This window comes from Anastrepha ludens, chromosome 2 (genome assembly GCF_028408465.1).
Source record: "Anastrepha ludens isolate Willacy chromosome 2, idAnaLude1.1, whole genome shotgun sequence".
Taxonomy (NCBI): Eukaryota; Metazoa; Arthropoda; class Insecta; order Diptera; family Tephritidae; genus Anastrepha; species Anastrepha ludens.
Window position 1 is genome coordinate 159,870,437 of NC_071498.1, and position 27,954 is coordinate 159,898,390.

The following is a 27,954-nucleotide window of genomic DNA, read 5'->3' on the forward strand; positions in this document are numbered from 1 at the left end:
CACACACACGTACATATGTGCACATATTTACTTATACTTACCCCTACCCACGTAATTACTGCATTTACACATAAATAAATAATGGCCGTTTGTTTGCTAATATACAGATATTTGATTTCGTTTTTTTGTTTCTCGTTTTCCCTTCCATTCCAGCCCAACATGGCCATCTTTCCAGTGGTTTACATCCCGCACATGCGCACATGCACGGCGGCTGGTACACCGGCGGCATGGGCGCCTTGGGTGCTTCTAGTGGCCTGCAGAGTGGCTTCTCGACGGCGGGTTCGCTGGGTGGCGGTGTGGTGCCACATTCGCAGCCATATCATCTCGGTTTGGGTTCGATGGTGAGTTGAAGTGAATTATTTGCAATACATTTGAATACATTTAATGTTGTTAGTGTAAAAGCAAACGCTGAGAGTGCATCGAATTGGAATTTATATGTTTGAAGAAGTAATGGCGTAAAAGTTTTGAGATGCCAAAAATATACGGAATTGCAAAAGTAAAAGTGGCAAAGCGAGGAAATGATTTTTCATTTCGGAAGAGGCAGAGTGATTGTAATTATGGAGTGTGCATGCACACCACACGTTTGCTGGAAGAGGGTCTCAGCTCAAAAGAGCAAAATATTGGAGAGGAACGCTTTGAAATTTTGCAAAATTAGCTTAAATTTAAATTTTATTATCTAAAATAATTTGGGAACTTGCGATGGCTCACTGCCAAAAAATTTTAAATAAAAGTAAACTTAAATTAAAACTATAATTAAAGTTAGAAAATGAATTAAATGAAAAAAAATATTTTATTTGCAAATAAAAGTAAAATTTAAAATTTAAATTCAAGTCTAACATAAAGCAATAGGCAAATTGAAATATAAAATTTTAATTGGATTTAAAATGGAAACCTAAATTGAAGTTTAAGAAAATAAAAACTAATTTTAAAATTGATCTAAAAATTAAATTTCAATTAAAACTAATATAAAAATAAGAATAAAAATTAAAACCTTAATTGAAATTTATGGTAAATATAAGAAATTTAAGTAAATAAAAATCCAAATTAATATTAAAATTAAAATACATATTATAAATTTAGCCAAATTAATACCAAAATTTAAATTCAAAAAAATTTAAACTTAAATTAATATAAACTTTCTTAGTTAAACTTAAATCCAAAATTTTAATGCAAAATTTTAATTTAAATTGAATGAAAACTAAAATCTAAATTTCAATTTTTCTAAAATACATAAAAAGTAATTAAAATCTAAATTTAAAAAAGTATTAAAATTAATAATAAAATTTGAATTCGAAAAAATATTGAAATCAAATGTAATATTAAAGCTTAAATAAAAAATATATTAAAATTAATACTAAAATAAAAATTTAAAAAATAAATTTAAATCCAAATTTTTATCAAAATTAGAGTTACATTAAAATCTAAATTAGAATTAGAATTAATATTGAAACCTAAATTGTAATTCAAGTAAATAAAAATCAAACTGAGTATTTAAATCAAATACAAATTTAACGAAAATTAATACTAGAATTTAAATGTAAAAAAAAATACAAAAAATTAATATCAATTTTTGAGATCAAATTAAATCTAAAATTTATTTTTAATTTAAGCAAGAATTAAAACTTAAACCTAAATTGAAGTTTTACTAAAAATAAATAAGAATTAATATTAAAACTTAAATAGTTAGTCAAAATTAGAGTTACATTAAAATCTAAATTAGAATTAGAATTAATATTGAAACCTAAATTGTAATTCAAGTAAATAAAAATCAAACTGAGTATTTAAATCAAATACAAATTTAACGAAAATTAATACTAGAATTTAAATGTAAAAAAAAATACAAAAAATTAATATCAATTTTTGAGATCAAATTAAATCTAAAATTTATTTTTAATTTAAGCAAGAATTAAAACTTAAACCTAAATTGAAGTTTTACTAAAAATAAATAAGAATTAATATTAAAACTTAAATTAAAAAAATATTAAAATTAATATTAAAATTTAAATTTAAATTTAAAAAATATTAAAATTTAAATTAATATTAAAATTTAAATAAAAAATATATTAAAATTAAAATTTAAATTAATATTAAAATAAAATTCAAAAATATAATTTAAACTCAAATTAATATCAAAATTAACTCTAATTCTAAATTAGAATTAGAATTGAAACCTAAATTGAAGTAAACAAAAATAAAAATCAATATTAAGATTTAAATAAAATTTAATCAAAATTGATACTAAACTTAAAATTAAAAATAAAATTAATATCAACTTTAAACGGAAATCTAAAATTTTAATTTTAATTTAAGTTAGAAATAAAGTTGAAATCTAAATTTAAAAATTACTAAAAAGAAATAAAAATTAATATTAAAATTAAAACAAAAAAAAATTAAAAATTAAAATTAATATTAAAGCTTAAATAAATATATATTCAAATTAAATTAATATTAAAATTTTTAAAAACTAAATTTAAATTCAAATTAATATCAAAATTACAGCTACATTTAAATCTAAATTAGAATTCGAATTAAAATTGAAACCTAAATTGAAGTTTAAGTAAATAAAAATAAAAGCTAATATTAAAATTAGAATTTAACACTAAACCTACCATGGACGGGTCAAATGACCCATTTTAAACTTTTTGTCAGAAGTTCTTAGAAATAACATTATTAAATCGTCATTTGCCTTGACGACTTTTATTAGAAAATACATCGAATGTATTTTTCAAGATTTACTCTTCTCTTGCTAATTGTTTTACCGAGAAATATATGTGATCTTAATAATATATATAATACTTTAAAGACGAGTCATTTGACCCACATTGGTATGAGTAGGAATACATAAAATACCGGTAGGTTTAGTGTTAAATAAAAAATAAACCAAAAATTAAAATCAAAAGCAACGTCTAATATGGTTCGCCATCACTGTTGCGCAATACTCGTCTAGGCGCTTGTGCTCGTTCTCTTTTTACGCAATTCTCTTTTAGCTTAAGCGGCACGAATGAGTATTTAATGTAAATATTACGAATGTCATAGTCCCGATTTACACAGGAAAGCATTGGGAAGGCAAACATTTACTTCGTGGGAGAAGAGCGGACGGGGAAGAGACAGAGGGGGTTTTCCCCCATCCTAGCGATACGCTTTATACTTCTTATTCGTTTTGTAAAACTTAAAGAAGTGAATGTCAGAAGCCACGAATGTTACCGAAAACAATATTGCACGTGTGAACGCAAATGAAACATCAAAAGAGAATTTCCAGTGTGTTCTCCTTCCAAATGTCTCTGTGTGTAAATTGACACGACCGCTCGCACTTGTAAATGGACGCTTGGAAGAAATTTATGCTTTTTTGTGTCACTCTCATTCTCTGAGCGCTTGCAACTTTCATTTAATTGTAGTACTATTAATTTTACAACAACAACAACAACACTTCTAAAACCATACTAATTTCCAACATTTTTCTTCCCTCTTCTTCTTCTCAACAGGGCACTTGGCGTACTGATTATACGTGATGGAGCGGGAACAATTTGAATAATAATTTATTCAATTGAAAGTAAACAAGGCGAAGACTTCGCAAAAACCAAAACTAAGCAATAAACACGCAAGCAAAGCGTTTAATGCAAGCAAACAAACAATAAGAGAAGAATACCAGTGAACCAAAAATGTCAATAAGAAAAAGAAATGAAGTACATGAAAGACAAAATGCAAGACCTAAAATAACGACATAAAAACCGTAACTGAACGCCTACGCCTACCATAAAATTTGCATTAAACAAATACTACGAAAACTGTTCACACACAACATAGAATTTAGTGCAACTACAACTACAACAATTTGCCTGGAAAATCAACTACCACAATAATAGCAACAAAATGTAGGCAGAGCACATTACACAGCAAACAAAAATGTAACAACAACAGCAGGCAAATAACAATTTTTTTTTTTTGCAATATTCCGCTATTCATCACAACTCCTCTCTTCGGCTCTCAGCAGCATCGTAAAGCGGTATGGTACTGGTAAGTAATGCTGGGATTATCCCGTCGTCGCCAATGTTAATGAATGCAGCCCAAAAATGAAGTTCAAGTGGCATGCATCATCATTAGTGCATAACATCAAACATACAAACAAAAGAACCCCCAAAGGAGCGCACAAAGTGCATACCAAAATAGACAAATACCAACTACCAGAACCTGTCTACTGCCAGGATTTACTCAATCGTGCGTGGAATTGTGACGATGCACGTTCGGTTAACCAAGAAACCGAAAGAAATCAAGAAAATAACGAAGAAATAGCAAATAGAAACTCAAATTCGGCTCAGCAACTAACCAACCAACCGCTGTACGTCACGCTGCACTTACATTAATCTACACTCAGGCAACAACAGTTAAGCCTAGTTAATGACTCTCAACTTCATTGTCTCGTACATTACCTTTTCGAGTGTTTTGCATTCAACGAACGATTATACGAACGGCTAAGCCACTGAGCGCCTGAGCTACTGTTTAAACCACAGCGCTGCGGCTTAGCCAAAGGATTAAGTGAAGCGGGGAAGCAGCATAGATATGCATGGTGCGAGGCGGCGTTTGTGAGTCACTGGCAAGTGCTGCTTGGCGCCAGCTGAGTGAGCGCTAGGCACAAAAGGCTGCTCTTGAATTTAACAGATTTATTTAGGAGTATTTGTGTGCATGCAGAGTTGTAGGGGAAATATGGAAATATCTGCATAGGTGACTGTGTGTATGTAAGTTAGCGCTGGGTTGAAAAGTGACTGCCAAGAATTGTTGTAAGTTATTTTTGCAGTAAGATTTACAGTGAAATGTTAATTTTTGATCAACTTTTTTCTCACTTATTTTACAATATTATATTTGTATATGTGCATATGTACTCGTATGTATAATATATATTGTTCAGAAACGAAATGTCAAATTTCCAGCAAGAAATAGTGGCATAGTATGGGAATTTTTTTTAGCTATTTTGGATTGCGTGCAATTCTTATTTATTTGTGTAGCTACTTTTTTTTATTGCTCATAATAATTTTACTGCTCCGGAAATATTATTCAAGGTGGCGCAAAATTAATCATTCTTTTTTTTTTTTTGTTTTTTAATAACTTTTTTACTAAATAAAAAAAGTTGCTTGTCCCATTTTGTTTTTGACTAACTTTTTTACTAAGTAAAAAAAAATGTGGTTGTCCAATTTCGTTTTTGGAATAACTTTTTTACTAAATAAAAAAATGGATTTTGAGTGATGGAAATCTTTATTTTGTGCTTTGCGCGCTCCACTGCTTGTCTGTTTCTATGCTGCAGATGAGTCCACAAGCGTCAAATATGATTATAAATCTTGCGATAGGGTGCTTAATTTTGCGCCACCTTGTATAGCAACCTGTGCGTGTAATTGCTTATTAATTCAGCTTCTATAGCAACAACAAATGCGTGCCAGATTTTTGAAATTTCATTTCAATTTCATTTGTGTTTCTACAAAATTTTTATGCACTTAGCTTCTCATAACTTTTGAGTTTTAATTTTTTTTGCATATCAAAATTTTGAGAGAAACTATGCCGTACTATACAAAAAAAAGAAATAAATGAAAAAATTGTAACATGAAAATATGTAAGTAAATAACTAAATCAATCAAAAACACTTATTTAGCGCCAAACTTATAATAAGATGCTCCTAAAAGAAATTTCGACGAAGGAGAAAAAACGTCCATAAAAATTTGCAGCTACAATTTTTTATTATTGTACAAAACAAGAAAACTACTTAAAATGTTGCTGAAATGCAATTAGAAATTGCAGATTTTTAAAACCTAAGCACATTCGACTGTACATACACACAATAAATCATATAAAACTACAAAATTCAAATAAAACTTGTAAAAATATTTAAAAAAAATAAAAAATAAGCAGACAAATGGCAACTGTGAAGTGATAGCACAAAAATAAACAAAAAAATGCACTAAGAAAATATAAAGTAAATAAAAGTAACAACAACAACACTAGTAAAAATATCAAAATTAAAAATTATTAATTCGTAAGAAATATATATTATTTAAATTTAATGTTAAGTATTTAAACAAAAAACAAAAAAAAAACAGTCAGAAATATGTTACTAAGTAAATCAAAAGAGTAAAACTGTAAGGTAAGTCTTGTAAAAAGTAATTTTTAATATAAAAAACGCTTAAGTGTTAGTTTTAGTTATACCAGTAAAATGTAAATGAAAAAAACAAAAATAAATAACTGTACGTAGTTAAAAAACAAATTAAAAATGCTGTAAATAATTTCGCAAGCGGAAGGAAGCAGCAGCAAATAGCCAGCACTTCGTGACTGTTACTGAATGTTTTTGAAATGCAAAAACCGCATATTTGTAAATACATACATATTTACGTGACTGTATGGGTCCTATAGAGCTAGCGAAAACTGTTTTGAATTTTTTTGTTTGATTTAAAAATTGTAAAAAACCTTAATATTTTTGTTGATTAAATATAATTTAATGTTATTATATTTCATAGTGTCAACTAGTATTATTTTTTATTAATATTTTCAGTTGTAATTATTTTCCGCCAATAAAAAAGAAATGATTTATATACATATAAATAAAATATTGTGCTAAGATAAATTGCGTGTGTCGGTGCATGGTTAAAATCATGTTTTGCCAGACACACACACACACATAAATGTATGTATATGTACATATTAATACGCTATGTAACTGTAATTGGCCATATTGATAGTTAAAATGTCTAAAAGTAAAACATTACAAAATAAATTTAGAAATAAAAAAAAAATTAAAAATAAATGTATGTAATTCAGCAAATATGAAATGTGAAATGCAGCGTAAGCGAAATTAATTATTATTACTATTATTGATAATTATTAAATTTAATGGCAATCACAAATGCAAAATGAAGATGTGGTGAAAAATGTGACAAAAATTAAGTAAAGTAATTTAAAAAAATATGACTAAAAAGAATAAAAAAAAAATAAAAAATAAAAATCATGTATGAAAATTTAAACAAAGATCTTTTAACTCGATTTAATTGTTATAAAATTGCAAAAAGGTAAGTGGTTTAATTGGCAACTAGTAGCGAACTAGTCACTTAATGCGTGTTGTGAAAACCTTGTTTTCTTGGTCTGTAATTCTTAAATTTCAAATTCCTCAAATTCCACTCGCTCTTAATTGCCGTAAAAACAACGTAAATGTGAATAGCAACACGCCGCTGCAACAAATGTTACGCAACAATATTGCAATGAACAGTATTCATGTGTTGCTTGTAAAATAAGCTTCGCAACATAGATTTCTGAACATAAGTTTCGCAACAAAAGATTCGCAGCATAAGTTTCGCCACATAAGTTGCGCAACATAACCTTTGCAACATTTTGCCAATGCCTACTTGCCAAAGCAAATCATTTCAAGGTGATATCAGCAGTCCAGTTGTTTTGTTTTTGTCTTTCACCTTGTATGTTATATTAGAAGGTCAGCGCAGAATGAAAAGGCGAATAACGGTTCAGCTTTACTACCTCTCTACTTTCTTTTGTCATTTGAGGTGGATTTGGAGTTTGATTGTACTCACGGAACATTGCGCCTAGACGATATACAACCTTTTTTACTATTCAACAAAAACAAAATTGTTTGCATAATTCATCTCCTGCTCCAGATGCTCAAAAATGTATAGCGATTTATGTTGCATTGCCCATAACTTTCTTAAAACTGAACAATGTTCCACGAGAGAGGCTTCAAATGTTTCAGTTCGATCCGGAGAAAAAATTATGTTTATCGGATGTTATTTTATGTTTGAGTACCTATAAATCTCTTAAGTTTTAAGAAACGTCAAAGTTGTGAACTTCGCACCAGAAGCTATTGGCAAATTTTGGCAAGAAAAGCATTTTTAAACAAATTAATGCACAAATATATTGACAAAAAAAAGTGAACAAAATTTTGTTACTTCGCATAAAAATGTAATATCAGCGGGAAGGCGTATCTATACAAGGTGGTGACATTCAAACAAGAATAACATTTTTAAATTAGAAATGTCAAGAGAAAGAGAATAGAAGAATGGAATGAATGCCAAATAAAGGGTAATCAGATTGGAGGTGCTTTTTCCAATAGGGGTTTTTTTTTTAACAGATAACGCGTGACTACTGTCAAACTAAATGTATAATTTTTTCATTGACCATTTGTCATGGAAAGACGACGCTCCGTGAAAAGTGTTCATTCGCATTTTGGGGCTCGAATTTTGTTCAAGGTTGAGGCACATTTCTAGCTTAATGGCTAGGTCAATAAGAAAAATTTCCGTATTTGAGCTAAAGAGCGACTCGAAGTCATTCCAGAACGGCCATTACATCAATTGAAAGTAACCGTTTGGTGTGGTCTATGGGTTGGGGGAATCATCGACCCATATTTCTTCAAAGTCGAGAATGGCGCCAATGTAAGAGTGAATGGCGAACGCTATTATAAACTTGATAGACTTTTTGTTGCCAAAAATTAAAGTCCGTGATCTCCACAAGATTTGGTTGGCAATACGTGACAGACAGCCCGTAAAACGATGGATTTACTGCGTTGACGTTTCGGTGAGCAACTTATCTCTGGTCTCGGACCAGTGGATTGGCCACCAAGATCGTATGATATCACACCTTTGGACTTTTATTTGTGGGGGTATGTAAAGTCTTGTGAATAAACTAGCTTCGATTGAGGCATTGGAAGTCAACATTACTAAAGTTATTGACGAGATACCGACTGAAGTCCTCCAGTGAGTCATTCAAAATTGGTGTTTGCGGATGGGCGAATTACAGATGGCCAATATTTGAAAGGAATTATTTAAAAAAAGTAAATGCATGAATGGTTCTACACAAAAATAACAATGATTGCCTATTCAATTTGAATTTTCGTTGTTTTATTTCAATTCAAAATCTGATACCTCTAAATTCATCATCTCCTTCTTGATTGGCACGGTAACCGCTTAAGCGATTTTGGCAGAGTTTAACAAAGCACGCCAGTCGTTTCTTTTTCGTGCTAACCGGCGACATTTGGAAACATCTAGTCTTTCTCCACCTGATCTTTCCAACGCAGGGGAGGTCTTTCTCTTCCTCTACTACCACCAGCTGGTACCTCATCGAACGACATTACCCAACCAGCGTAGCCGCTGCCCTATGACTATGTCGTCGTAAAGCTCATATAGCTCATCGTTCTTAAGGTCAAAAAATCGTCCGCAGAATCTTTTTCTCAAATACTCCAAGTGACGCCTCATCGGATATAGCCATCGTCCAAGCTTCTGCGCCATACGTTAGGACGGGCATGATGAGAGTCTTGTAGAGTGTTAGGTTTGTTCGACGAGAGATCACTTTACTACTCAATTGCCTACTTAGTCCAAAGTAGCACTTGTTGGCAAGAGAGATTCTACGTTGGATTTCACGGCTGACATTGTTATAGGTGTTAATGCTGGTTCCTAAATTTTTGAAGTATTTTACAACCTCGAAATCATAACTGTCAACAGTGCCGTGAGTGCCGATACGCGAGCCTACCGACGGTTTCTTTGATGACAACAGGTACTTCGTTTTGTCCTCGTTTACCACCAGACCCATTCGCTTTGCCTCTTTATCCTGTTTGGAGAAGGCAGAACTAACCGCGCGGTTTTTAAGGCCGATGATGTCAACATCGCTCTTATAAAATATTGCGCCTGAGTGATTAAGTTCTGCGGCTCGTAGGGTGCTCTCCAACATCAGGTCAAAAAAGCTACACGACAGCGAGTCACTTTGTCCAAAACCTCGTTTGGTATCAAACGGCTCGAAAAGATCGTTCCCAATTCTGACGGCGCTACTGGTATTGAGCAACGTCATCTTGCATAGCTGTATCAGGTTTGGTATCAGAACCAAGACTGATTTTAAGAGCGTAAGTAAGTATACGTGTGCTGGTATATTGGTCCCATGAGTAAACTTTGCCGACCACTGCTTTAGGTCATACTTTCCCACAAATGTGAACTTACCAAAAAAAAGAGTCTGAAAGCGATTGATATGGGCGGAAAGAAGTACCATCGATAATCATATTCAATTAAGTGGGTTTCACTAAAGTTACGCTCAGGAATGGCTTTTTTAATGGTTTTACTCGTTAGTTCCTATTGAGGGCTATAACTAATTAAAATACTCACTTTGTGGCACTAACAAACTTGAATAAGCCTATAAAAACGAGAATTAAATACATTTCATCATAATTTAAAAAAATGTTCTGCAAAATTTTCTTACTAAATACTATTTTTTGTTTGCTTTTTTATATAAAATAAGGCACTTCACTTCAATTTTTTTTATTTAATTTTTTATTTATTTTGTGCTTTCTCTTTCTTTTACGTCTTTAGCGAAAATTAGTAATATTAAAAATACAATTTTATTGCCAGCGTATCGTAGTGTTAATTCTAACACTTCAACCAACTATATACATTACCTTCACACATTAATGCCTTCCAGCTGTATCTATGTAAAATGCATGCATTACTGCCTACAACACGACCATTCAATTACCCAAAGTAATGTTGTTACTCAATTGTCGGCTGTAATTTGTAATCATAAATTCGTAATAAAAATCCAACGTTGAATGCATATTGATTGACTTAGCCCCGCTTGCGTACAAACGCTTACACATACATACATATTAAGTGAATACATACTTACAAACAACTCGTCAAATTCTCTAAGAAATTCTGCTGTGCACGTAGAGTTATTTTTATGATAATTTTGTAATAAGCGATTCAAATGGCAAAACAATTTATAGGCTGCTATGTATGCGCTTACATATAAAGGGTCTTGCGAGTTTGAGTTTCTTTTTTGAATTCAAATTAAATACATAATTAGAATGGGAATCTCATTTCTTATGAAGTAAAGGGTATAATTTCTCCCTCTTTTACTCTTACAGATGTCGTTCTTTTTGATGAAATATTCGTAAATTGTGGCTCTATTATCGCTTCTAACTCTACTAAATACAAGGGAAGCAAGAGAATACTTGCAACATTTTCTATGTGATTGTTAACTTATTAGAGTTCCATATTCATATTCGACTAGAATTGGCACTGCCTCTTAACATATGGACTCGCATTAAATTTAGTGACTGGTGCAGTTCCCTTTCTTAATCCAACTTCCTGTGCAGCCGGTGCAATTTTCCATGGTGCTGACACATCGCAAATGGCTCTATTTAATGAGTAACAGTTCGATCATATTCTTTAATTTGTTTCCCTCCTGCGTAAGCTTTATCATCGACACAGCATTAAACACAAAAATATATAACTAAATGTTTGTTTATACGCTCCGTACCGGCAGTAAGTTCTGTCTAACAGCTAAGCGAATTTCCTGCCATGAAAAAATCGTCATTGCGATCTCCTTATAGGGCTTTCCAAACGTAAAGTAACAACAAGAGTGAAGTAAATACCTGCCAAGGTAAGGCAGGTAAAATCTTGACGGTCACTTAACATAGTAGCAATTTGAAGAAATCACGGGTCAAACATTCACACAATAGTGAGAGAGGCGGCCAAACAAATATTAGACAACACCTGCAATGGGCGGATGAAGATATTTAAAGGCGCGGAGGTTGTGGTATTATTAATAATATTGGTAGTCGAAAAAGTCTTTTCGTATTTCTAATCAGACTTCAACTCATGTTTTTTTTATATTTATAATGAACTTTATTAAACCAAATATGTACCATTTTGCTCGACCACCTTTTGCCATTTTTCTTCTCGAGACATTATTCCATCAGTGTAAAACTTTTGTGGTTTCTCGGCGAAAAACTGCGACAAGTAATTTTCACAGGCTTCTCTTGAAGCCAACTTTACTCCATTAAGGGAGTTCTGCATTGACCGAAACAATGAGCTTCACCACCCTTGCACCATGATCTTTTTCGCACATTATTGTCGTATTTGATCCAATTTTCGTTTCCTATTACCATTCGCTTCAGAAGTGGTTCGATTTCATTTCGTTTCAGCAAAGAATCGCAGATGTTAATACGTCCCATTAAATTTTTCAAAGACAATTGATGTGGCACGCAAACATCGAGCTTCTTTTGTAACCAGCCTTTTTTAAATGGTTCAAAACCGTTTGATGATAAATTTTTAGTGCCTTGGCGATGTCATGGCAGCTTATGTGACGGTCCTGGTCAATCTTTTCCATAATTTCATCGACTTTTTCAACGATAGGCCGACCGGAGTGAGGTGCATCTTTCACATCGAAATTTCCAGAACGGAAGCGAACGAACCATTGTTGTGTCACTCGAACTGATACAGCATCGTCTCCGTAAACTTCACAAAGTTCATTGGTGGCTTGCGTGGCATTATTCCCTTTTTTATACAAAAATTTCAAAATATAGCGAATTTCTTCATTATTTTCACTCATTTTTGAACAGCTATAACTTTTTTTCAACTTCTCCGAATTTAATTTTTTTTTGTTAAATGAAGCTTAAAATGTCACCTTTTTAACACCACATGATATGACACAATGTAATTGGTAGCACTGGAGATAGATGACTCCAACGACATCTATTGACAAAATACGAAAAGGCTTTTTCGACTACCAATAGATCACAGTCAGCTATTGAAAGAACTTACAGAGTCGTTGGGCAAAATTCAGCAATCCCACTAATTGAATGCAACGGTTTTAAAGCTAATAAAAAGGTTTGGAATAAATCGCCTCAATCATATGATTGAAAAAAAAAAATTAATACTCACGCATCAATTCGGTTTTCGAGCGAAACACTCAACAATAGACCAAGTACACAGGGTAACACGTATTACAGAAAATGCACTCGAAAAAATAAGTTATGTTCTGCGACCTTTCTCGATGCTTCAAAGCCTTTTGACAAAGTACTATATGCCATGGCGATCTACTAAATAGCAGTGCTTTACTACTAAAGTCATATCTTTTGGATAGATTCTTCCGGATCAGACAAGATGTTGAGTACAGTGAGCTGAAAGAAATAGAAGCTGGAGCTCCTCAGGGGAGTGTGTTGGGACCCATTTCATATCTACTTTTTACATGTGATTTACCAGTCAACAAAAACTGCGTAACTGCAACATTTGCCAACACAGCAATACTTTCTGTTGGTAACATAGAAACCGAGGCTAACACGCAAGTGCGCTTGCATTGAGCGCTCTAAATGATATGCTTGCGAGGACAAAAACATGGCGAATTAAACGAATTGAATCGAAATCAGTCCATAAAAATTTCTCTTACAATAAATGGCGTCCAAATACCATATCATAGCACGGCGAAATACAGTCGAACTTCTCTACAGTGAACTTCCATATAATGAAGCTCTCCTTATAATGAACTGGTTTCGAAGACACTGCTTTTTCGTTCTATTTTCGGTGTATTTTTGTCTCCTTATAATGAATTTCTATATAGTGAAGTTTTCTATATAATGAACAAATTTTACAGCTGGAAATTCAAGCGTCCTAAGTTTTTGTCTCCATATAGTGAATTTTTTCAAAAGTTTTCTGTTGCAAAAAATTACAGTTAGATGTGGACAAACTGTAATGAGGGGAATCCCAAAATTAAAACAGAAAAAGCTGAGCTATTACAGTTTTATTCAGTGATTGAAGTTAAAATGACGCATCGAAGCAGCATTTCGCTTGAAAAAAAGTTATTAATGATTAACAAAGTTAATGAAGGAAAGAAAAAAAAAAGATATTGCCAATGAATTCGGAGTTCTTCCCAGCACTTTATCAAATATTTTAAAAAATAAGGAAGTGATTTTAAAAAATGCGGAGGATTTGGCAGTAAATACCAAACGCAAAAGAGTTCGACCTTGTCATTTTGAGGATATTGACGAAGCAATGCTGAAATGGTTACTCGTTGCACGTGGTAAGAATCTCCCTTTATGTGGACCATTATTGAAGCAAAAGGCCAAAGATTTTGCGGAAGCACTAGGACACCACGAATTTGAGGCAAGTACAGGTTGGTTAGACAAGTTCAAAAGTCGGCATGGCGTTATTCAAAAGACATTATGTGGGGAAAGTGCTGACGCCAACATAGAAAACCGTGATGAATGGGTAACGAACGTCTTACCGAAATTAATTGAAAATTACAACATTAACGACATTTTTAATGCCGACGAGACTGCTTTGTTTTTCAAATGCTTGCCAACTAAAACACTGGCATTCAAAAATTAAAAATGCTTTGGTGGGAAGCAAAGCAAGGAGAGAATAACTGTCCTGGGGGGAAGCAATATGACTGGATCAGAAAAGCTAAAATTGCTGGTAATCGGAAAGGCCAAAAATCCGAGGTGCTTCAAGGGAATAAAATCTTTAGGTGTCGATTATGAGTTTAACAAAAAAGCATGGATGACCAGTGAGATTTTTACGAAATGGATTGTAAAACTCGACAAAAAATTTTGTGATCAAAACAGAAAGGTGTTGTTTTTTGTTGATAACTGCACTGCCCACCCTAAAGATGTAAGAGACAAGTTGAGAAACATTCATCTCGCTTATTTTCCTCCCAACATGACTTCGTTACTGCAACCAATGGACCAAGGCATTCTCTACAATATGAAACAACATTACAGAAAACGAATTTTAACGAATATATTGACTCAAGTGGATGAGGGAAATTCTGTTATGGCCATAGACTTGCTGCAAGCAGTTCGAAATCTTAGCAATGTATGGAATGTCTATGTTAAACCAGAAACAATTGCCAACTGTTTTAAAAAGGCTGGATTTTCAAAAGATGCTATGCAGATTCCATTTGAGCATTGGGCTGAAGAGGACCTTCTTTCAATATCAGATTTGGCTGCTTTACAGTCTTCATTTAAAAAAGTAGCAAATATCGAAGCATCGTTTGATGACTACGTAAATGTTGATAATGGTGTGCAGACTTCGGACAACCCATCCGAAGAAGATATTCTCAACAGCATTTTTGAAAGTCGCGGAGTTCCAGCTGAACCTGGTAAGCATTTATCTTTTTATAGTCAAACAAAAATTTAATATGTAAATATTATTTCAGATAACGATGAACACGATTTGACCGTTGAAGAATTGGCAGAAACTGAGGAGGCATTACCTACGTTGATACAAGCTGCTTCATCCATTAGCGTAATTAGAACCTTTGTGGAAATGAGGAGTGACGTGCCGATTAATGTTTTCAACTCTCTACATGATTTGGAAGCTTTTATTGAAAATGAAAAATGGAAGACTGTAATTCAAACCAAACTCACTGATTATTTTAAATAAAGTTACATAAAAAATCAATGTTTCTTTATAATGAAGTTTCTATATAGTGAAGTGATTTTCAGGTCCCGTGCGAATTCACTATATGGAAGTTCGACTGTACTTAGGTTTGTCTAAGCTTAAGTGGAACGACCGCATTAAGAAGAAAAGAGAAGAACTTGAAATCAAATATAATAATAAATTCCTATTGACACATAGGCAAAAAGTCCAAGTTATCAATATTCAAAAAAGGCCTGTTGTACATACAAGCAAATTCTCAAACCAGTATGGACTTTTAGAGCAACAACTTTGCGGTTATTCAAGATCCAGTAATGGAATACAGATTCAAAAATTTCAGAATAAAGTATAATATTACGGTGCGTCGTTACTGATCCTTGGTATATTCGTTATAACGATCTTAAACACCATCTTGGCATCGAATCAGTCGCCACCACAATACAAAAGCATGCTAAGTCATACATGGATTCAACAGCGAAACTTCGGTCTTGTCTGACCTAAGCAATTGGAAGACAAGGCTTAAACCAAGGAAGGCCCATAATCTCTTGGGGTAAGTAACATCTTTACAATTCCGCAGAACACCCGTAAAATTATATGTAAAGGGTGGTTAAGTTTTAAGGGCCGGTGTTGATTTTGAATAAAATACAAATTTTTTAAGAAATTATTATCATTTCTCTTTATTATGATAATATTAGTAGAGCTTAATTACGGACAGAATAAAATATTTGCCAAAAGGCCGCCGCGACCTCACCTCCCTCCTCGGCACACCTCCATCCGATGGTCCAAATTTTCGATGACGCTGAGACATAATTGAAGTTCTATGCGTTAATGTGACGAATTATCTCGTTCTTTAGCTTTTGAATTGTTGCTGGCTTATCGACGTACACCTTTTTTTCAAATAACACCAAAGAAAAAAGTCCAGCGGTGTCAAAACACATGATCTTGGCGGCCAATTGACATCGCCGCGACGTGAGATTATTCGGCCATCAAATTTTTCGCGCAAAAGAGCCATTGTTTCGTTAGCTCTGTGACAAGTGGCACCGTCCTGTTAAAACCACATGTCGTCCACATCCGTATCTTCCAATTCGTTCCATAAAAAGTTCGTTATCATCTCACGACAGCGAACACTATTCACAGTAACTGCCTGACCGGCCTCATTTTGGAAAAAATACGGCCCAATGATTCCGCCGGCCCATAAACCGCACCAAACAGTCATTCTTTGTGGGTGCATTGGTTTTTCGGCAATCACTCTGGGATTATCGTTCGCCCAAATGCGGCAATTCTGGTTATTGACGAATCCACTGAGGTGAAAATGTGCCTCATCACTGAAGATGATTTTCTTCGAAAATTGGTCATTCACTGTTGCCATTGCCCGCCACCATTCTGACCATTGTCGGCGCTTGAAATGGTCAAGAGGCTTTAGTTCTTGAGTCAATTGCACCTTGTAAGCGTGTAAATGCAAGTCTTTATGCATAATGTTCATCAACGACGAGCATGAGAGGTGCAATTGTTGGGCACGACGAGTTGAGTTGAGGTGGACGGCTCTTCAACCACACTATCGCGAGCAGCAGCAATATTTTCTGCAGTACGAGCTGTACGAGCATGCACTGGTGTTTTCATATCCCCTACAGACAAGGTTTGCTCAAACTTTTGCACAATTTTTCCAACTGTACAGTTGGACGATTAAATTGACCGAAAAAATCACGAATTGCACGATATACATTTTGATTTGAACGCCCACTTTCGTAATAAATCTGAATAACTTGAACGCGTTGCTCAATTGTGTATCTTTCCATGGTTTAAATTGAGTGAGTCTGAAATTGAAAAATATTAAATGAAATGCAGAAAAAAACTTGAAGTTTAGGTGAGGTTTACATTCAACATCGGCCCTTAAAATGTAGCCTCCCTTAATAATAAAAATATGTTAAATTCACATTCAAAGTCGAAAAAGGTCTGGCCATGCGGGGGGGCTCAACGGAGGGTTAAGGGAGTTGCCACCTATTAAAAAATAAAATTAAAATAAATTAATAAATTCAATCAAATATTATATTACAGATGTCAAACGAAAAAAGATTCAAGAGAGCTTAATTTCAAAAGTGTTTTTTATGAGGATTGCCACCTATTTTAAAAATTTAATGCAATAAGTCACACAATTCCTAGTAAATAATGAAAATAATTCCGTATGGATGTCAATGAAATAAATTTAAAAAAGCTGATACTGAAGGTTTATTTTGAGAGATGCTTGCCACCTGTTTGGAATGATTATTAATTTAATATATTAATTAAATTAACTGAAATACAACTACTTGGGTGGCAAACAAAAAGGGGTATTAAAAATTTTTAATTTGGATATATTTTTGGTTAGGGTTGCCACCTGTTTTGAAAATTAAATACAATAAGTCACATGATTAATAATAAACAAACAAAATAATTCAGCATGAAATAAAGCCTATTTCATAGAAAAACAAACGTAATGCAGAGAACAATTTTCTTTGTCACTTTTATTCAGTATTTTGAGCAGAGAAATATTTTCACCATTTTTATATCATAGTTTTGAAGCTCGATGATATGAGGGAATGTATTATCTACAATCTCGGTCTCATGTTGCACAGGACTTTAAAAAGTATTAGGTAGCACTGAAATTTGAAGCCTGCTGTGCATTGCTTGTTCTGGCCTCCACACTGTCGCATAGCCTGCTCAGTTCTGTTAGGCCTTACGAAGAGCTCAATTATTGGGTCGACTGATGAATGGTTGAAAGAGGTGAAGAGCTTTTTCGATGTAGCATCGGAAATCGATGGACAAGGTTTTTGAAAATAAATCTTTAGCATTTTATTCTTCTTGAGCTTCTTCTTCCTATTATTTTTCTCCTTCTTCTTTTGAATACATAGAAACGCGCAAATTTTTAAATCCCATAATTAGGATATCTAATTTGTCATATTGACCTTTGAACAAATTAAAAGCAAACTCCTAGCCCCCGCTTGTAAAAAAACTCTAAATAATTTTTAAATGCATTTACTAGTCTACTAATATTCGACAAAGCAAAGCACTTTCAGAGCGAATAACTTAAAAAGCAATAAAATCACAACACAAATGATTTAATTACCTGTGCCTGCACTTAATTTTTTATGACCTTTTTAGAATAATTCAACTCATTTCTGCCGATTGCCTACTTGAATATATTAATTTGGCCTTCAATGCTTCCCTTCTTCCCCAATCTTAACACAATTCAGCAAGGTTTCTATTAATCACTAACACGTAGTTAAAGTAACACACACACACACACCCACACATTGGCATGCATTAATAGCAACCTGATTTTCGCAAAAGTCCACAACTGACGCCTAATTAAATTGGCAAAGTTCGTGTTTAGAACAAATAAAAATTCCTTTGATTTATGTCAATGGCAAAACTGGCAAATTGTAAGCAAAATATTTAGCACGCATACTCATACACATGAAAGAGATTTAACTGTATATGTTAATGTGTGCGTGCATGTGTAGAAGTTAGGAGAGGTAGGCGTTGCATAGTATGCTCATGTGATTGATGTATTTATGGATGTGTGTATGTGTGTATGCGTGTATATTTGCATGCATGTAAGTATGCATAGAAATGTATATGTGTATGTGTAATACATGCAATGATTGCTATATACACCTTCACCTTCGACCAACTACGCAAAGGCTCCAAATGCGTGTGTGTGTGTTGGTGTATCGCGTTTCTAATCAGTCTAAATATTTAGCTGAATGCTCCCATATCCGTTTCCGTTTCGACTGCAATCACTGCTGTTGTCACGATCCCACTTGCTGTCGCATACTTGTTATTAAATTCTGTTTAAATATTGTTTGTGCTTCCCATTGTACAATTTGGTCTTGTCGAAATGGGTGTACTTATTGGGCTTGCATGCAACCAGTCCAATCAAATTAGCAGCAACAACAACGCTGATACTTATTCGTGCTGCTTCTACACAAAAACAAAAACAACAAACACACAAAAAACAAAAATATATACAATATATACAAGGTGGCGCAAAATTAATCATCCAATTTTGTTACTGCTATACAAAATTAAAGAAAAATTATTGAGTTGGGGAATTATTAACTTATTATTAACGTCTTTATATTTATTTCTTATTTAACAACGATTTGTTTGCTGTTTGGCAAAGTGTCAGTATTCATTCGATAGAACTCTTTCTGCTCTACAAAATAATGTTAATTGAATTTTTGAGTTATTTCATTGTTTATTAGTTTCGAGGCGTTAGAATACCCTTAGAAATGGAATATCCAGAAAGAAAAAATCAACATTTTCGACATCTGCTCTTCTGTGCTTTTCATCGAGGTCAAAAAGCTGCCGGAGCAGCCCAGGATATTTGCGACGTATATGGAGTAGGTGCCAAAGGCGAGTATTAAATACGGAAAAGATTTGCAAAGTTCAAAACGGGCGGCTTTGACGTCGATGACACGTCCCGCAGCGGAAGGTTTTCAGAATTCGATGGAGAACATCTCAAATCACAGGAGAATGGTCGCCAAAACCAATCGAGAACTCGCAAAACAAATAAAGCACGACCATAAAACGATTCTCAATCACCTTCATTCAATGGCATTTACCGAAAAATTTTGAGCCTGAAAGCCTGGCTGCCTTACGAGCTTAACGAAAAACACAAAGAAAGTCGTCTTCAAATTGCTTCGCAGGATCTCGCCAGTCTCTTAGCATCCCACCCGCCATCGAGCAACGCGCTTATGACCTCGCTTTTTGTACCGAATCGTCACGGGAGTTGAGAAATGGTGCCTCTACTTCAATATGAAGCGAAGTAAGTAGTGGGTGGCTCCAGGAAATACGCCAAAGCCGAGAATCAAGCCGGATATTCATCCAAAGAAGATGATGGTATGTGTTTTTTGGGACTGGGAGGGCATGGTGCTCTAGGAAATGCTCGAAAAGAATGCCACGCTTAACAAGAAGTCAACATTGCCCAGTTACACCGCATGAATGAGGCTATTCGACTGTAAAAACCTGATCAAAATGGTCACACCACTCTCCTTCAGGACAACGACAGGCTCGATGGTGCACAAGTCGTCACAGCCGCACTCCAAGCTCGAATGGGAGGTCCTTGTGTATCCGCCGTATTCTCCAGACCTTGCACCGACCGATTACCATCTTTTCCGTTCCCTGTCAAACCATGTGAAGGGCGTCACCTTCGATAAGAAAGATGTCCTTAAAAACTGGCTCAAAAACTTCTTTAACACCAGACAAGGCGATTTTTGACGGAAGGGCATCGACAAATTAATCGAGAGGTGGCAAGAGGTTGTAAACAGCAGCGGTGAATGTATAATTGATAGACTTACTGATATACTCGTAATTATTGTTTTTTGTTTAAATACAAGTCTTCGGTAAAAACGCTACGAATTTATTCCCCAACCTAATATTTTAAGTGATGGAAATATTTATTGCGATCTTTACACGCTCTACTGATAGTCTTTTTGCATACTGCAGCTGTTTAGTTCACAAGTCTCAGGAAAATTATACATTTTCCCTTAAGAAAAAATCTCTTCGCAAACTTCATGGAACACTTCTTTAAGTATGTAGTCAACATAATCGGCCTAGTGAGCCAGGAACTCGCGAAGTTTTTGATCGTTTTCTCAATAATTTTAAACTTTTCTTCTTTTCTTTTCTTTTCTTTTCTTTTCTTTTCTTTTCTTTTCTTTTCTTTTCTTTTCTTTTCTTTTCTTTTCTTTTCTTTTCTTTTCTTTTCTTTTCTTTTCTTTTCTTTTCTTTTCTTTTCTTTTCTTTTCTTTTCTTTTCTTTTCTTTTCTTTTCTTTTCTTTTCTTTTCTTTTCTTTTCTTTTCTTTTCTTTTCTTTTCTTTTCTTTTCTTTTCTTTTCTTTTCTTTTCTTTTCTTTTCTTTTCTTTTCTTTTCTTTTCTTTTCTTTTCTTTTCTTTTCTGAAGAGAGTATTGCTGTTGCAGCGCGAAGACACCGAAATCTCGATCCTTCACCGTTCTCAACTTGTTGGCCTTTGTCCTTCGACTGCGTGGAAAATTTTACATAAGGAACTTGGCTCCTGAGGTTGAAAAAACATCAACTCTCGAATCTCGTGGGTTTTCTCACAGATCACTATGCGTGAGGAATGCATGCTGTGAGACTTGGAATCACCTCGAGCCCTTTTTGCGCTGGATGTATGAGATGGAATCGTCTCAGCACCTTCTCCTTAGCTGCCCTGCTCTGACGGGGCTAAGATCCTGGCATCTTGGCTCTTACTTCTTTGCTACGCCTGCTGATATATGTAGCTGGCGCTGACATTAAAAATCTAATGAATTTCATCAGCAGCAAAAAGCGGTTGACGCAAACGCAGCATAGTCATCGTTCGTAATCCACACGCTCCTAACCATCCCAGCACCACCTTTCCCAGCCCTCTCCCTGTATCCCACCGGTCTTTCTCTTTCATCTCACCTCCTTCATAATGGTATCCCAAAGGACGAGTCCATTTTTCTTCGTCCAAGTGTGGTCTTTCCTTGGGCAACCATACCAACCTATATAACCTAACCTAACATGGCTTAGGTGCCTATGAAATAGAGCTCGTGCAGGGATTGAATCCAAATTAATATACTATCGGTTACTTCGCATTTCTACTGATTGAGCTCATTTGGATTTATTATTCAGATTTATTGGGAAAAGTAGTCAAAAATCCAAAGGACAAAATGAAGCACCTCCTGTCTTCAAGCAAACAGTCGGCGCACTCGCGTATCGGCTCCCACGTCACTGTAAACAGTTCGAGGTTGTAAAAGACTTCGTTTGTTTAGGAACCAGCATTAACACCGATAACAATGTCAGCCTTGAAATCCAAAGTAGAATCTCTCTTGCCAATAAGTGCTACTTTCGACAAAGTAGGACAACTGAGCAGTAAAGTCCTCTCTCGACGAACAAAACTAACACTCTACAAGGCGCAGAAGCTTGGACGATGACATCCGATGAAGCGGCGCTTGGAGTGTTTGAGAGAAGATTTTTGGACCTTTGCACGTTGGCTACGGCGAATATCGCAGACGCTAGAACGAGAAGCTGTATGATCTTTACGAGGACATTGACATAGCGCAGCAAATAAAGATCCAGCGGCTACGCTGGCTGGGTCATGTGGTCCGAATGGATACATACGCTCCTTCAGGGTCGGTACCAGGTGGTGGTAGTAGAGGAAGAGGAAGACCTCCTCTGCATTGGCAAGATCAGGTGGAGAATGACTTGGCTTCACTTGGTGTGTCCAATTAGCGCCGGTTATCAGGAGAAAGAAACGACTGGCGCGCTTTGTTGGGTTCGCCCAAAATCGCATAAGCGGTTATCGCGCCAATTAAAAAGAAGAAGTCAAAGATTGGACTAATCGAATGGACCTTGCAACTCGTCGCCACGGCGGATATCTTATTTAAAAAATAGATGCCATGAAATTATCTATCAGATTATAATAAAAAAAAAATCATTGGAACGATATTTCTGTTTTGTATTATCATTTCATTTCACTATAGTATCAAGGCCTAAAAGCAGGCCGTTGACAGATGGACTAACACAGATACCTAACCTAAAGGAACGAGGACCAATTTCAACAAATCTAGATCGGACGAGTTGTTAAGAAAGCCACGAGCAGACATATTCAGAATTACGTCAACAATTACCGACCACTGGCCTTTGGGAGACCATGTCAGGAAGATGGAGTCTTCCACTGTCTGTGTGAGTGCCCAAGCCTGGGAGCTTTATAACATACTTAGAATGCTGTGGGGATTCTCGATGAGTAACTTGAAAGAAATTGCACAAGGGAAAATAAACGACATAGGCAGATTCAAGATAGTTCAACTAAATGGCTCTACAAGTGGTGTATCGAAATGAAATTGGAAAAGTTGAGCCGATAAGCACACTCAGGCTAAGCAGCCCATTATATTTAAAGCTCTGAAAAGTGAAAGGGTTGATAGTCAAGTAGGAAAGGAGAGAAGTAACAGAAGGATAAAGATAGGATAGAATAGAGAAATAAAAGTAGCTAGACCTGTGATAATTGTATAGATGCTTTAGTAAATCTGAAAATATCCCCCAGAATATTACTCGTTCTCGTGACTCGGCATCCAAAATTCGCAACCTTGCTCTTGCACATGCAGGACACTCACAAGAGGTGTACAGGTATGGCATCTTTTGTGCTAAATGAAGGTTGCTAATAGGCTGCATCACACAGACAACACCACCACTACCACCATCATCATTTTAAGTTCTCAAGCTCTTAAAAAAACAGCCGACATAACACCTAAAGTTTCTCGCGCATATCAAAATTTGGTTGAATAGCAAAAAGAATTTATTTTTGTCGTACGGTGTAATGAGCCGCAGGTATCAGCTGTTGCTGCCATTGTTTTTGTTGTTGGCAAAGGAGTACAATATATATTTACTGGCCGCTTAAAAAAGCAAATTAAATTGCAAACTATCCACCATGAACAGCAAATAATAACATTCCCCGTTCCTTTGACCCCTCAACACCTCGCCCGGGCTTACATTGTAATTTTAAATTATTAATTAAAAACAAAGAAAAAATAAGCTAAATTGTCTAATTACTGTGTTGGCGGGGTATTAGTTGCACGAGAGAAATGCATTTCGAAAAATCGCAAATTGGCAAAATAATTAGCTGTTGCATTTGCAAAAAAACACAACAAAAAAACACAACAAAAGCCTTACTAAAATAAATGCTTGTAGCTGCAATTGGCAATGATGCTGACATTTCCCGGTTGGCTGTGTCCACATTGTTGCCATATTAATTGTATTGCCAGCGTATTGTCATTGCTCATTGCGTGCTGACACATACGAGCGCCTCGCATTGTTGTTGGCATTGCATTGCATGTAAAAAATGACAATAGTTAAATTACTGGTTTGACACCATGGAACTGTAATTGGCGAAAAAAATACCATAAACTAATTACTGGTTGTAAGTTTTTTCTACATTTAAAATTCGCCTAATTAACTAAGCTTTTTATTGGAAATTTTTGTAAAGCCCTTTGCCATGTAACCAGTGTATAGGAGGCTGCTTTTTTGATAAAGAATTTACACTAAGACTCTATTATGGTGCATTCGATACTGGTCAGGAAATGCCTGGTCGCTCTCTCGATTGCATCAGAATTCTTCGATATAAAGATAATTTGGGTACCTGGTCACAGTGACATGGAGACAAAGGAGAGGATTGGGATCCCCTTGGCAACCTGCACTCTACTCCTGCAAGGATGGGCTTTGCACCAACTCAGCAAGCGCTAAACAAGTACAAGAACGTGAAGGTCGCGAAGTCCTTCTGGCCACGTTTGGATCGGAGGCGTTCGAGGCATATTCTGAGGGTGACAAAATCTCATATCTCAAATTTCGTGGGCATCCTCACGGGGCACCATCCGCGGGGTATACATGCTGTGAGACTCGGAATTACTTTGAGTCCTTTTTGCGTCAGCTGTGGAATCATCTCAGCACCTGCTCCTTAGCTGCACAGCTCTCGCGCGACTAAGATTCGAGGATCTTGGTTCTCACTTCTTTTCTGCGCCTGCTGATAAAGCTGCTCTTGATAACGAAATTCTGATGAACTTCATCAGCAGCATAAAGAGGCTAACACAACCGCCAATTAGTCACCGTTCATAGACCACAAATACTCAGCCCTCCCCACCCCTTTCCTTTTCGTCCTATCGTTTTTTCTTTCACCTCTTTCTCCCCTCTTGCAATGGTATCACAAAGAATGAACCAAACATCTTTCGTCCAAGTGGGCCCACTCTCTGGGCAACCATTACTACCTAAGCTAACCTACACTAAGGCACTCAGCTCTATCACCGAATCCATGGTAGAAAAGATAAGACTACAAATGCCTCTTTTAAATAAGAAGAAATTGGTACAAATTAATTAACATAGAGAACCACCGATCTTCTACTTCCGCCATGTTCCGCCACAAAAGTGTGCTTCGACTTCAGTTTAACTTCGGCCGAACATTTCTTAAAATTTTTTTGTTGAAAATTGTGTCAACTTTTGGTATTTGTAACATTTTTTAAAACTATACTACAGTCCATTTCTGTAACAATCCATGATCCAGTTCTGTATGGAAATAGTCAATTTGGCTTCAAAGTCTTACGTCACTCTCCCAAGCTTAAGGCGTAGAGATTGTTGTTGTTGTAGCCATTCACTAGACTCCGCCAGTACGGTGTAGTCACCGATCGTCATCGTCTAACTCATCTAATGGTAGGCCCAGAAAACATGCTATTTCGACAGGTAGGATCCAGAGGGCGAGGTGTGTTAGGTGAGTGGATATGAAAGCGCCTGTGAGAAGGTGGTTAGTATCGTGCGGGAATATCGTAGACATTCCCATGGCAGCTGCTTCTACGTTCTCAGGTATTTCCGGATCTAGGCCTGGCGCGCTCAGTAAACTAGCCCTGTCTAGTGCGCTAAACCTCACGTGAGTCATATATGTAGATCGACGACTGCTATAGTCAACTGACGTGTTCCATTCCATTTCAGTACGAACACTCGACTGAAAGGGTTTCTGTAACCAAATGAAATGGAATATAGTCCATCATTATTCTCACTTGACCTTCAGCTAATAACAACATACATTTCGTTTGTTATATAGGGTTTTTCAAAAAAACGCCCTTAGATGTTGTTTTAAAATAAAATATGTAAAAATTTAGATTTTTTCAGGTTTCACAATTTTTATTATTTATTCAAAATATGGCTCTTAACATTTATACATGAAAAATTACAACATTCAAATGTCCACCATGAGCAGGTCTACATCTAGGTCTAAAATCCGCCAAAGAGTCAATTCATGAATGCCTAACTACTGAGAACGGTAGGGAAGGTATCTATGTTGAAGCTTGTTCAGCAACTTTTGGCACTACAGCAGCAATATTCTCAACAGAACGTCTAGTTTTTTGGCCTGCCAGTCCTTTTTTATCCTCGATTGATAACCAGTTTCTTGAAATATTTTCTCGAACCTCACTCGGACGATTATTTCCACCAAAAAAATCACGAATTTCGCGATCTGTTGTTTTTAAAGATGGACCATTTTCATAATAATTTGCCATAATTTTAACTCTTTGTATTATTATTACACTGGGGAACAGTCATTTTGCGGCAGGGTTGGTTTAAGTCAATTCTGTGTGAGACTAGTGTGTCGAATACTAGAAAAATTTTAGATTTCTCAAATTGACTCTAGTTTTTGAGATAAAGACTATTATCTATTTCACTGAAAAAAACAGTATTAAAATACCAATATGCACTAAAAAAATATTTTTATTAATATATTTCATTAAAAATTATACAAAAACAAAAATATATACTTGAAGTTAACTTAAATATTGTAATTTAAAAACATTACAAAAAAGTTTTTCTGTTGGCTTTTCTGTTATGGTTTTGCTTAGGACAATCCCTTAATAAGGTCCAGCAGTAGTCTGCCATCATGTGGCAGCCCCATCGACCTTGGTACCTTTCTTCCATTATTTTTATTTCCTGGTGGAACCGTTCTCCTTGTTCCTCACTATAATAGCCCAAGTTTTTCGGGAATTTGTCCAAATGGTTATGAAGGAAATGCAATTTAATGCTCATATTAGCTCCTAAACAGCAGAAATTTCGAAGCATTTCATCAACTAAAATAAAAAAAAATAAATAATTGGCGCGTACACTTCTGTTAGGTGTTTGGCCGAGCTCCTCCTCCTATTTGTGGTGTGAGTCTCGATGTTGTTCCACAAATGGAGGGACCTACAGTTTCAAGCCGACTCCGAACGGCAGATATTTTTATGAGGAGCTTTTTCATGGCAGAAATACACTCGGAGGTTTGCCATTGCCTGCCGAGGGGCGACCGCTATTAGAAAAAAGTTTTTATTAATTTTGCTTTCACCGAGATTCGAACCAACGACCTCTCTGTGAATTCCGAATGGTAATCACGCACCAACCCATTCGGCTACGGCGGCCGCCATCATCAACTAGTTTTTGGTAATCTGGTGCCTTATGATTCCCCAAAAAATTTTTGACTACTAAGACAAAGCTTAGCCATGCTTTAGATTCAATTTGTGACACATGGTTTATAAATTCAATGTCTTTTATAAGAGTACGGATCTGCGGCCCATCAAAGACATCTGCTTTTAATTTTTCCATACTTAAAGACGGAAATTTTTGACACACATATTTAAAACAGTCACCGGTCTTATCAAGGGCTTTGATAAACTGTTTCATTAGCCCAAGCTTGATGTGAAGTGGTGGAAGAAGAAGTATTTTTGCTTTTCCTACTTCCATATTTTCTCTCAAAGGCCAAACCTTTCTAGTCCAATGTTCTTTTTTTGCGCGACTATCCCATAGACATATGAAACAGGGGTATTTAGTATACCCACCTTGCTGACCTAATAAAAAATTCACCATTTTTAAGTCCACACATACTGACCATTGATGTTGTGCGTATGAAATCTTTTCTAAAACAATTTTAATATTTTGGTATTCTTCTTTTAGTTTCGTTGAATGACCAATTGGAACCGAAGCAAATTTATTTCCATTGTGCAGCAATACACATTTCAGACTTCTTTTTGAGCTATCTATAAAAAGTCTCCAATGTTCAGGATTATATTCAGGATGCCCCATACAATTTAAAAGACCAGAAACATTGTTATAAAATACAAGCTTGTATTCTTCTTGAAAGAAAGGAAGAAGTTCTTGCTCTCTGGTCCTAAAGAATGTGATGGTAACGCCAGGTTGAAGACATTGTTTTTCTTTTAGTCTTGAAGCAAGAATTTCGGCAGATTTTTTTG

At 35.3% G+C, this 27,954-nt stretch overlaps 2 protein-coding genes across 2 annotated transcripts in view; both read left to right on the plus strand.

The window, feature by feature from the left end:
* Positions 1-5,053, plus strand: part of LOC128855689 (GATA-binding factor C) — a 239,954-nt gene extending 234,901 nt beyond the window's left edge. The window contains exons 8-9 of the mRNA XM_054090818.1: positions 154-341; positions 3,483-5,053. Of these exons, the coding sequence (XP_053946793.1) occupies positions 154-341; positions 3,483-3,509 (215 nt within the window). The 3' untranslated portion in view covers positions 3,510-5,053. The remainder of the gene's footprint in view (positions 1-153; positions 342-3,482) is intronic.
* A 9,119-nt stretch (positions 5,054-14,172) lies between these two features.
* Positions 14,173-15,277, plus strand: LOC128860228 (tigger transposable element-derived protein 6-like). Its single transcript, XM_054097604.1, has 2 exons — positions 14,173-14,904; positions 14,962-15,277. The coding sequence occupies exons 1-2, from the start codon at positions 14,190-14,192 to the stop codon at positions 15,186-15,188; spliced, it is 942 nt and encodes a 313-aa protein (XP_053953579.1). The 5' UTR covers positions 14,173-14,189; the 3' UTR covers positions 15,189-15,277.
* The last annotated feature ends 12,677 nt before the right edge of the window (positions 15,278-27,954 follow it).

Coding starts and splice junctions, on each gene's coding strand:
- LOC128860228 (XM_054097604.1), top strand. CDS start 14,190: ATGACTGGATCAGAAAAGCTAAAATTGCTGGTAATCGGAAAGGCCAAA. Junction 14,905..14,961: donor CGGAGTTCCAGCTGAACCTG/GTAAGCATTTAT, acceptor ATATTATTTCAG/ATAACGATGAACACGATTTG.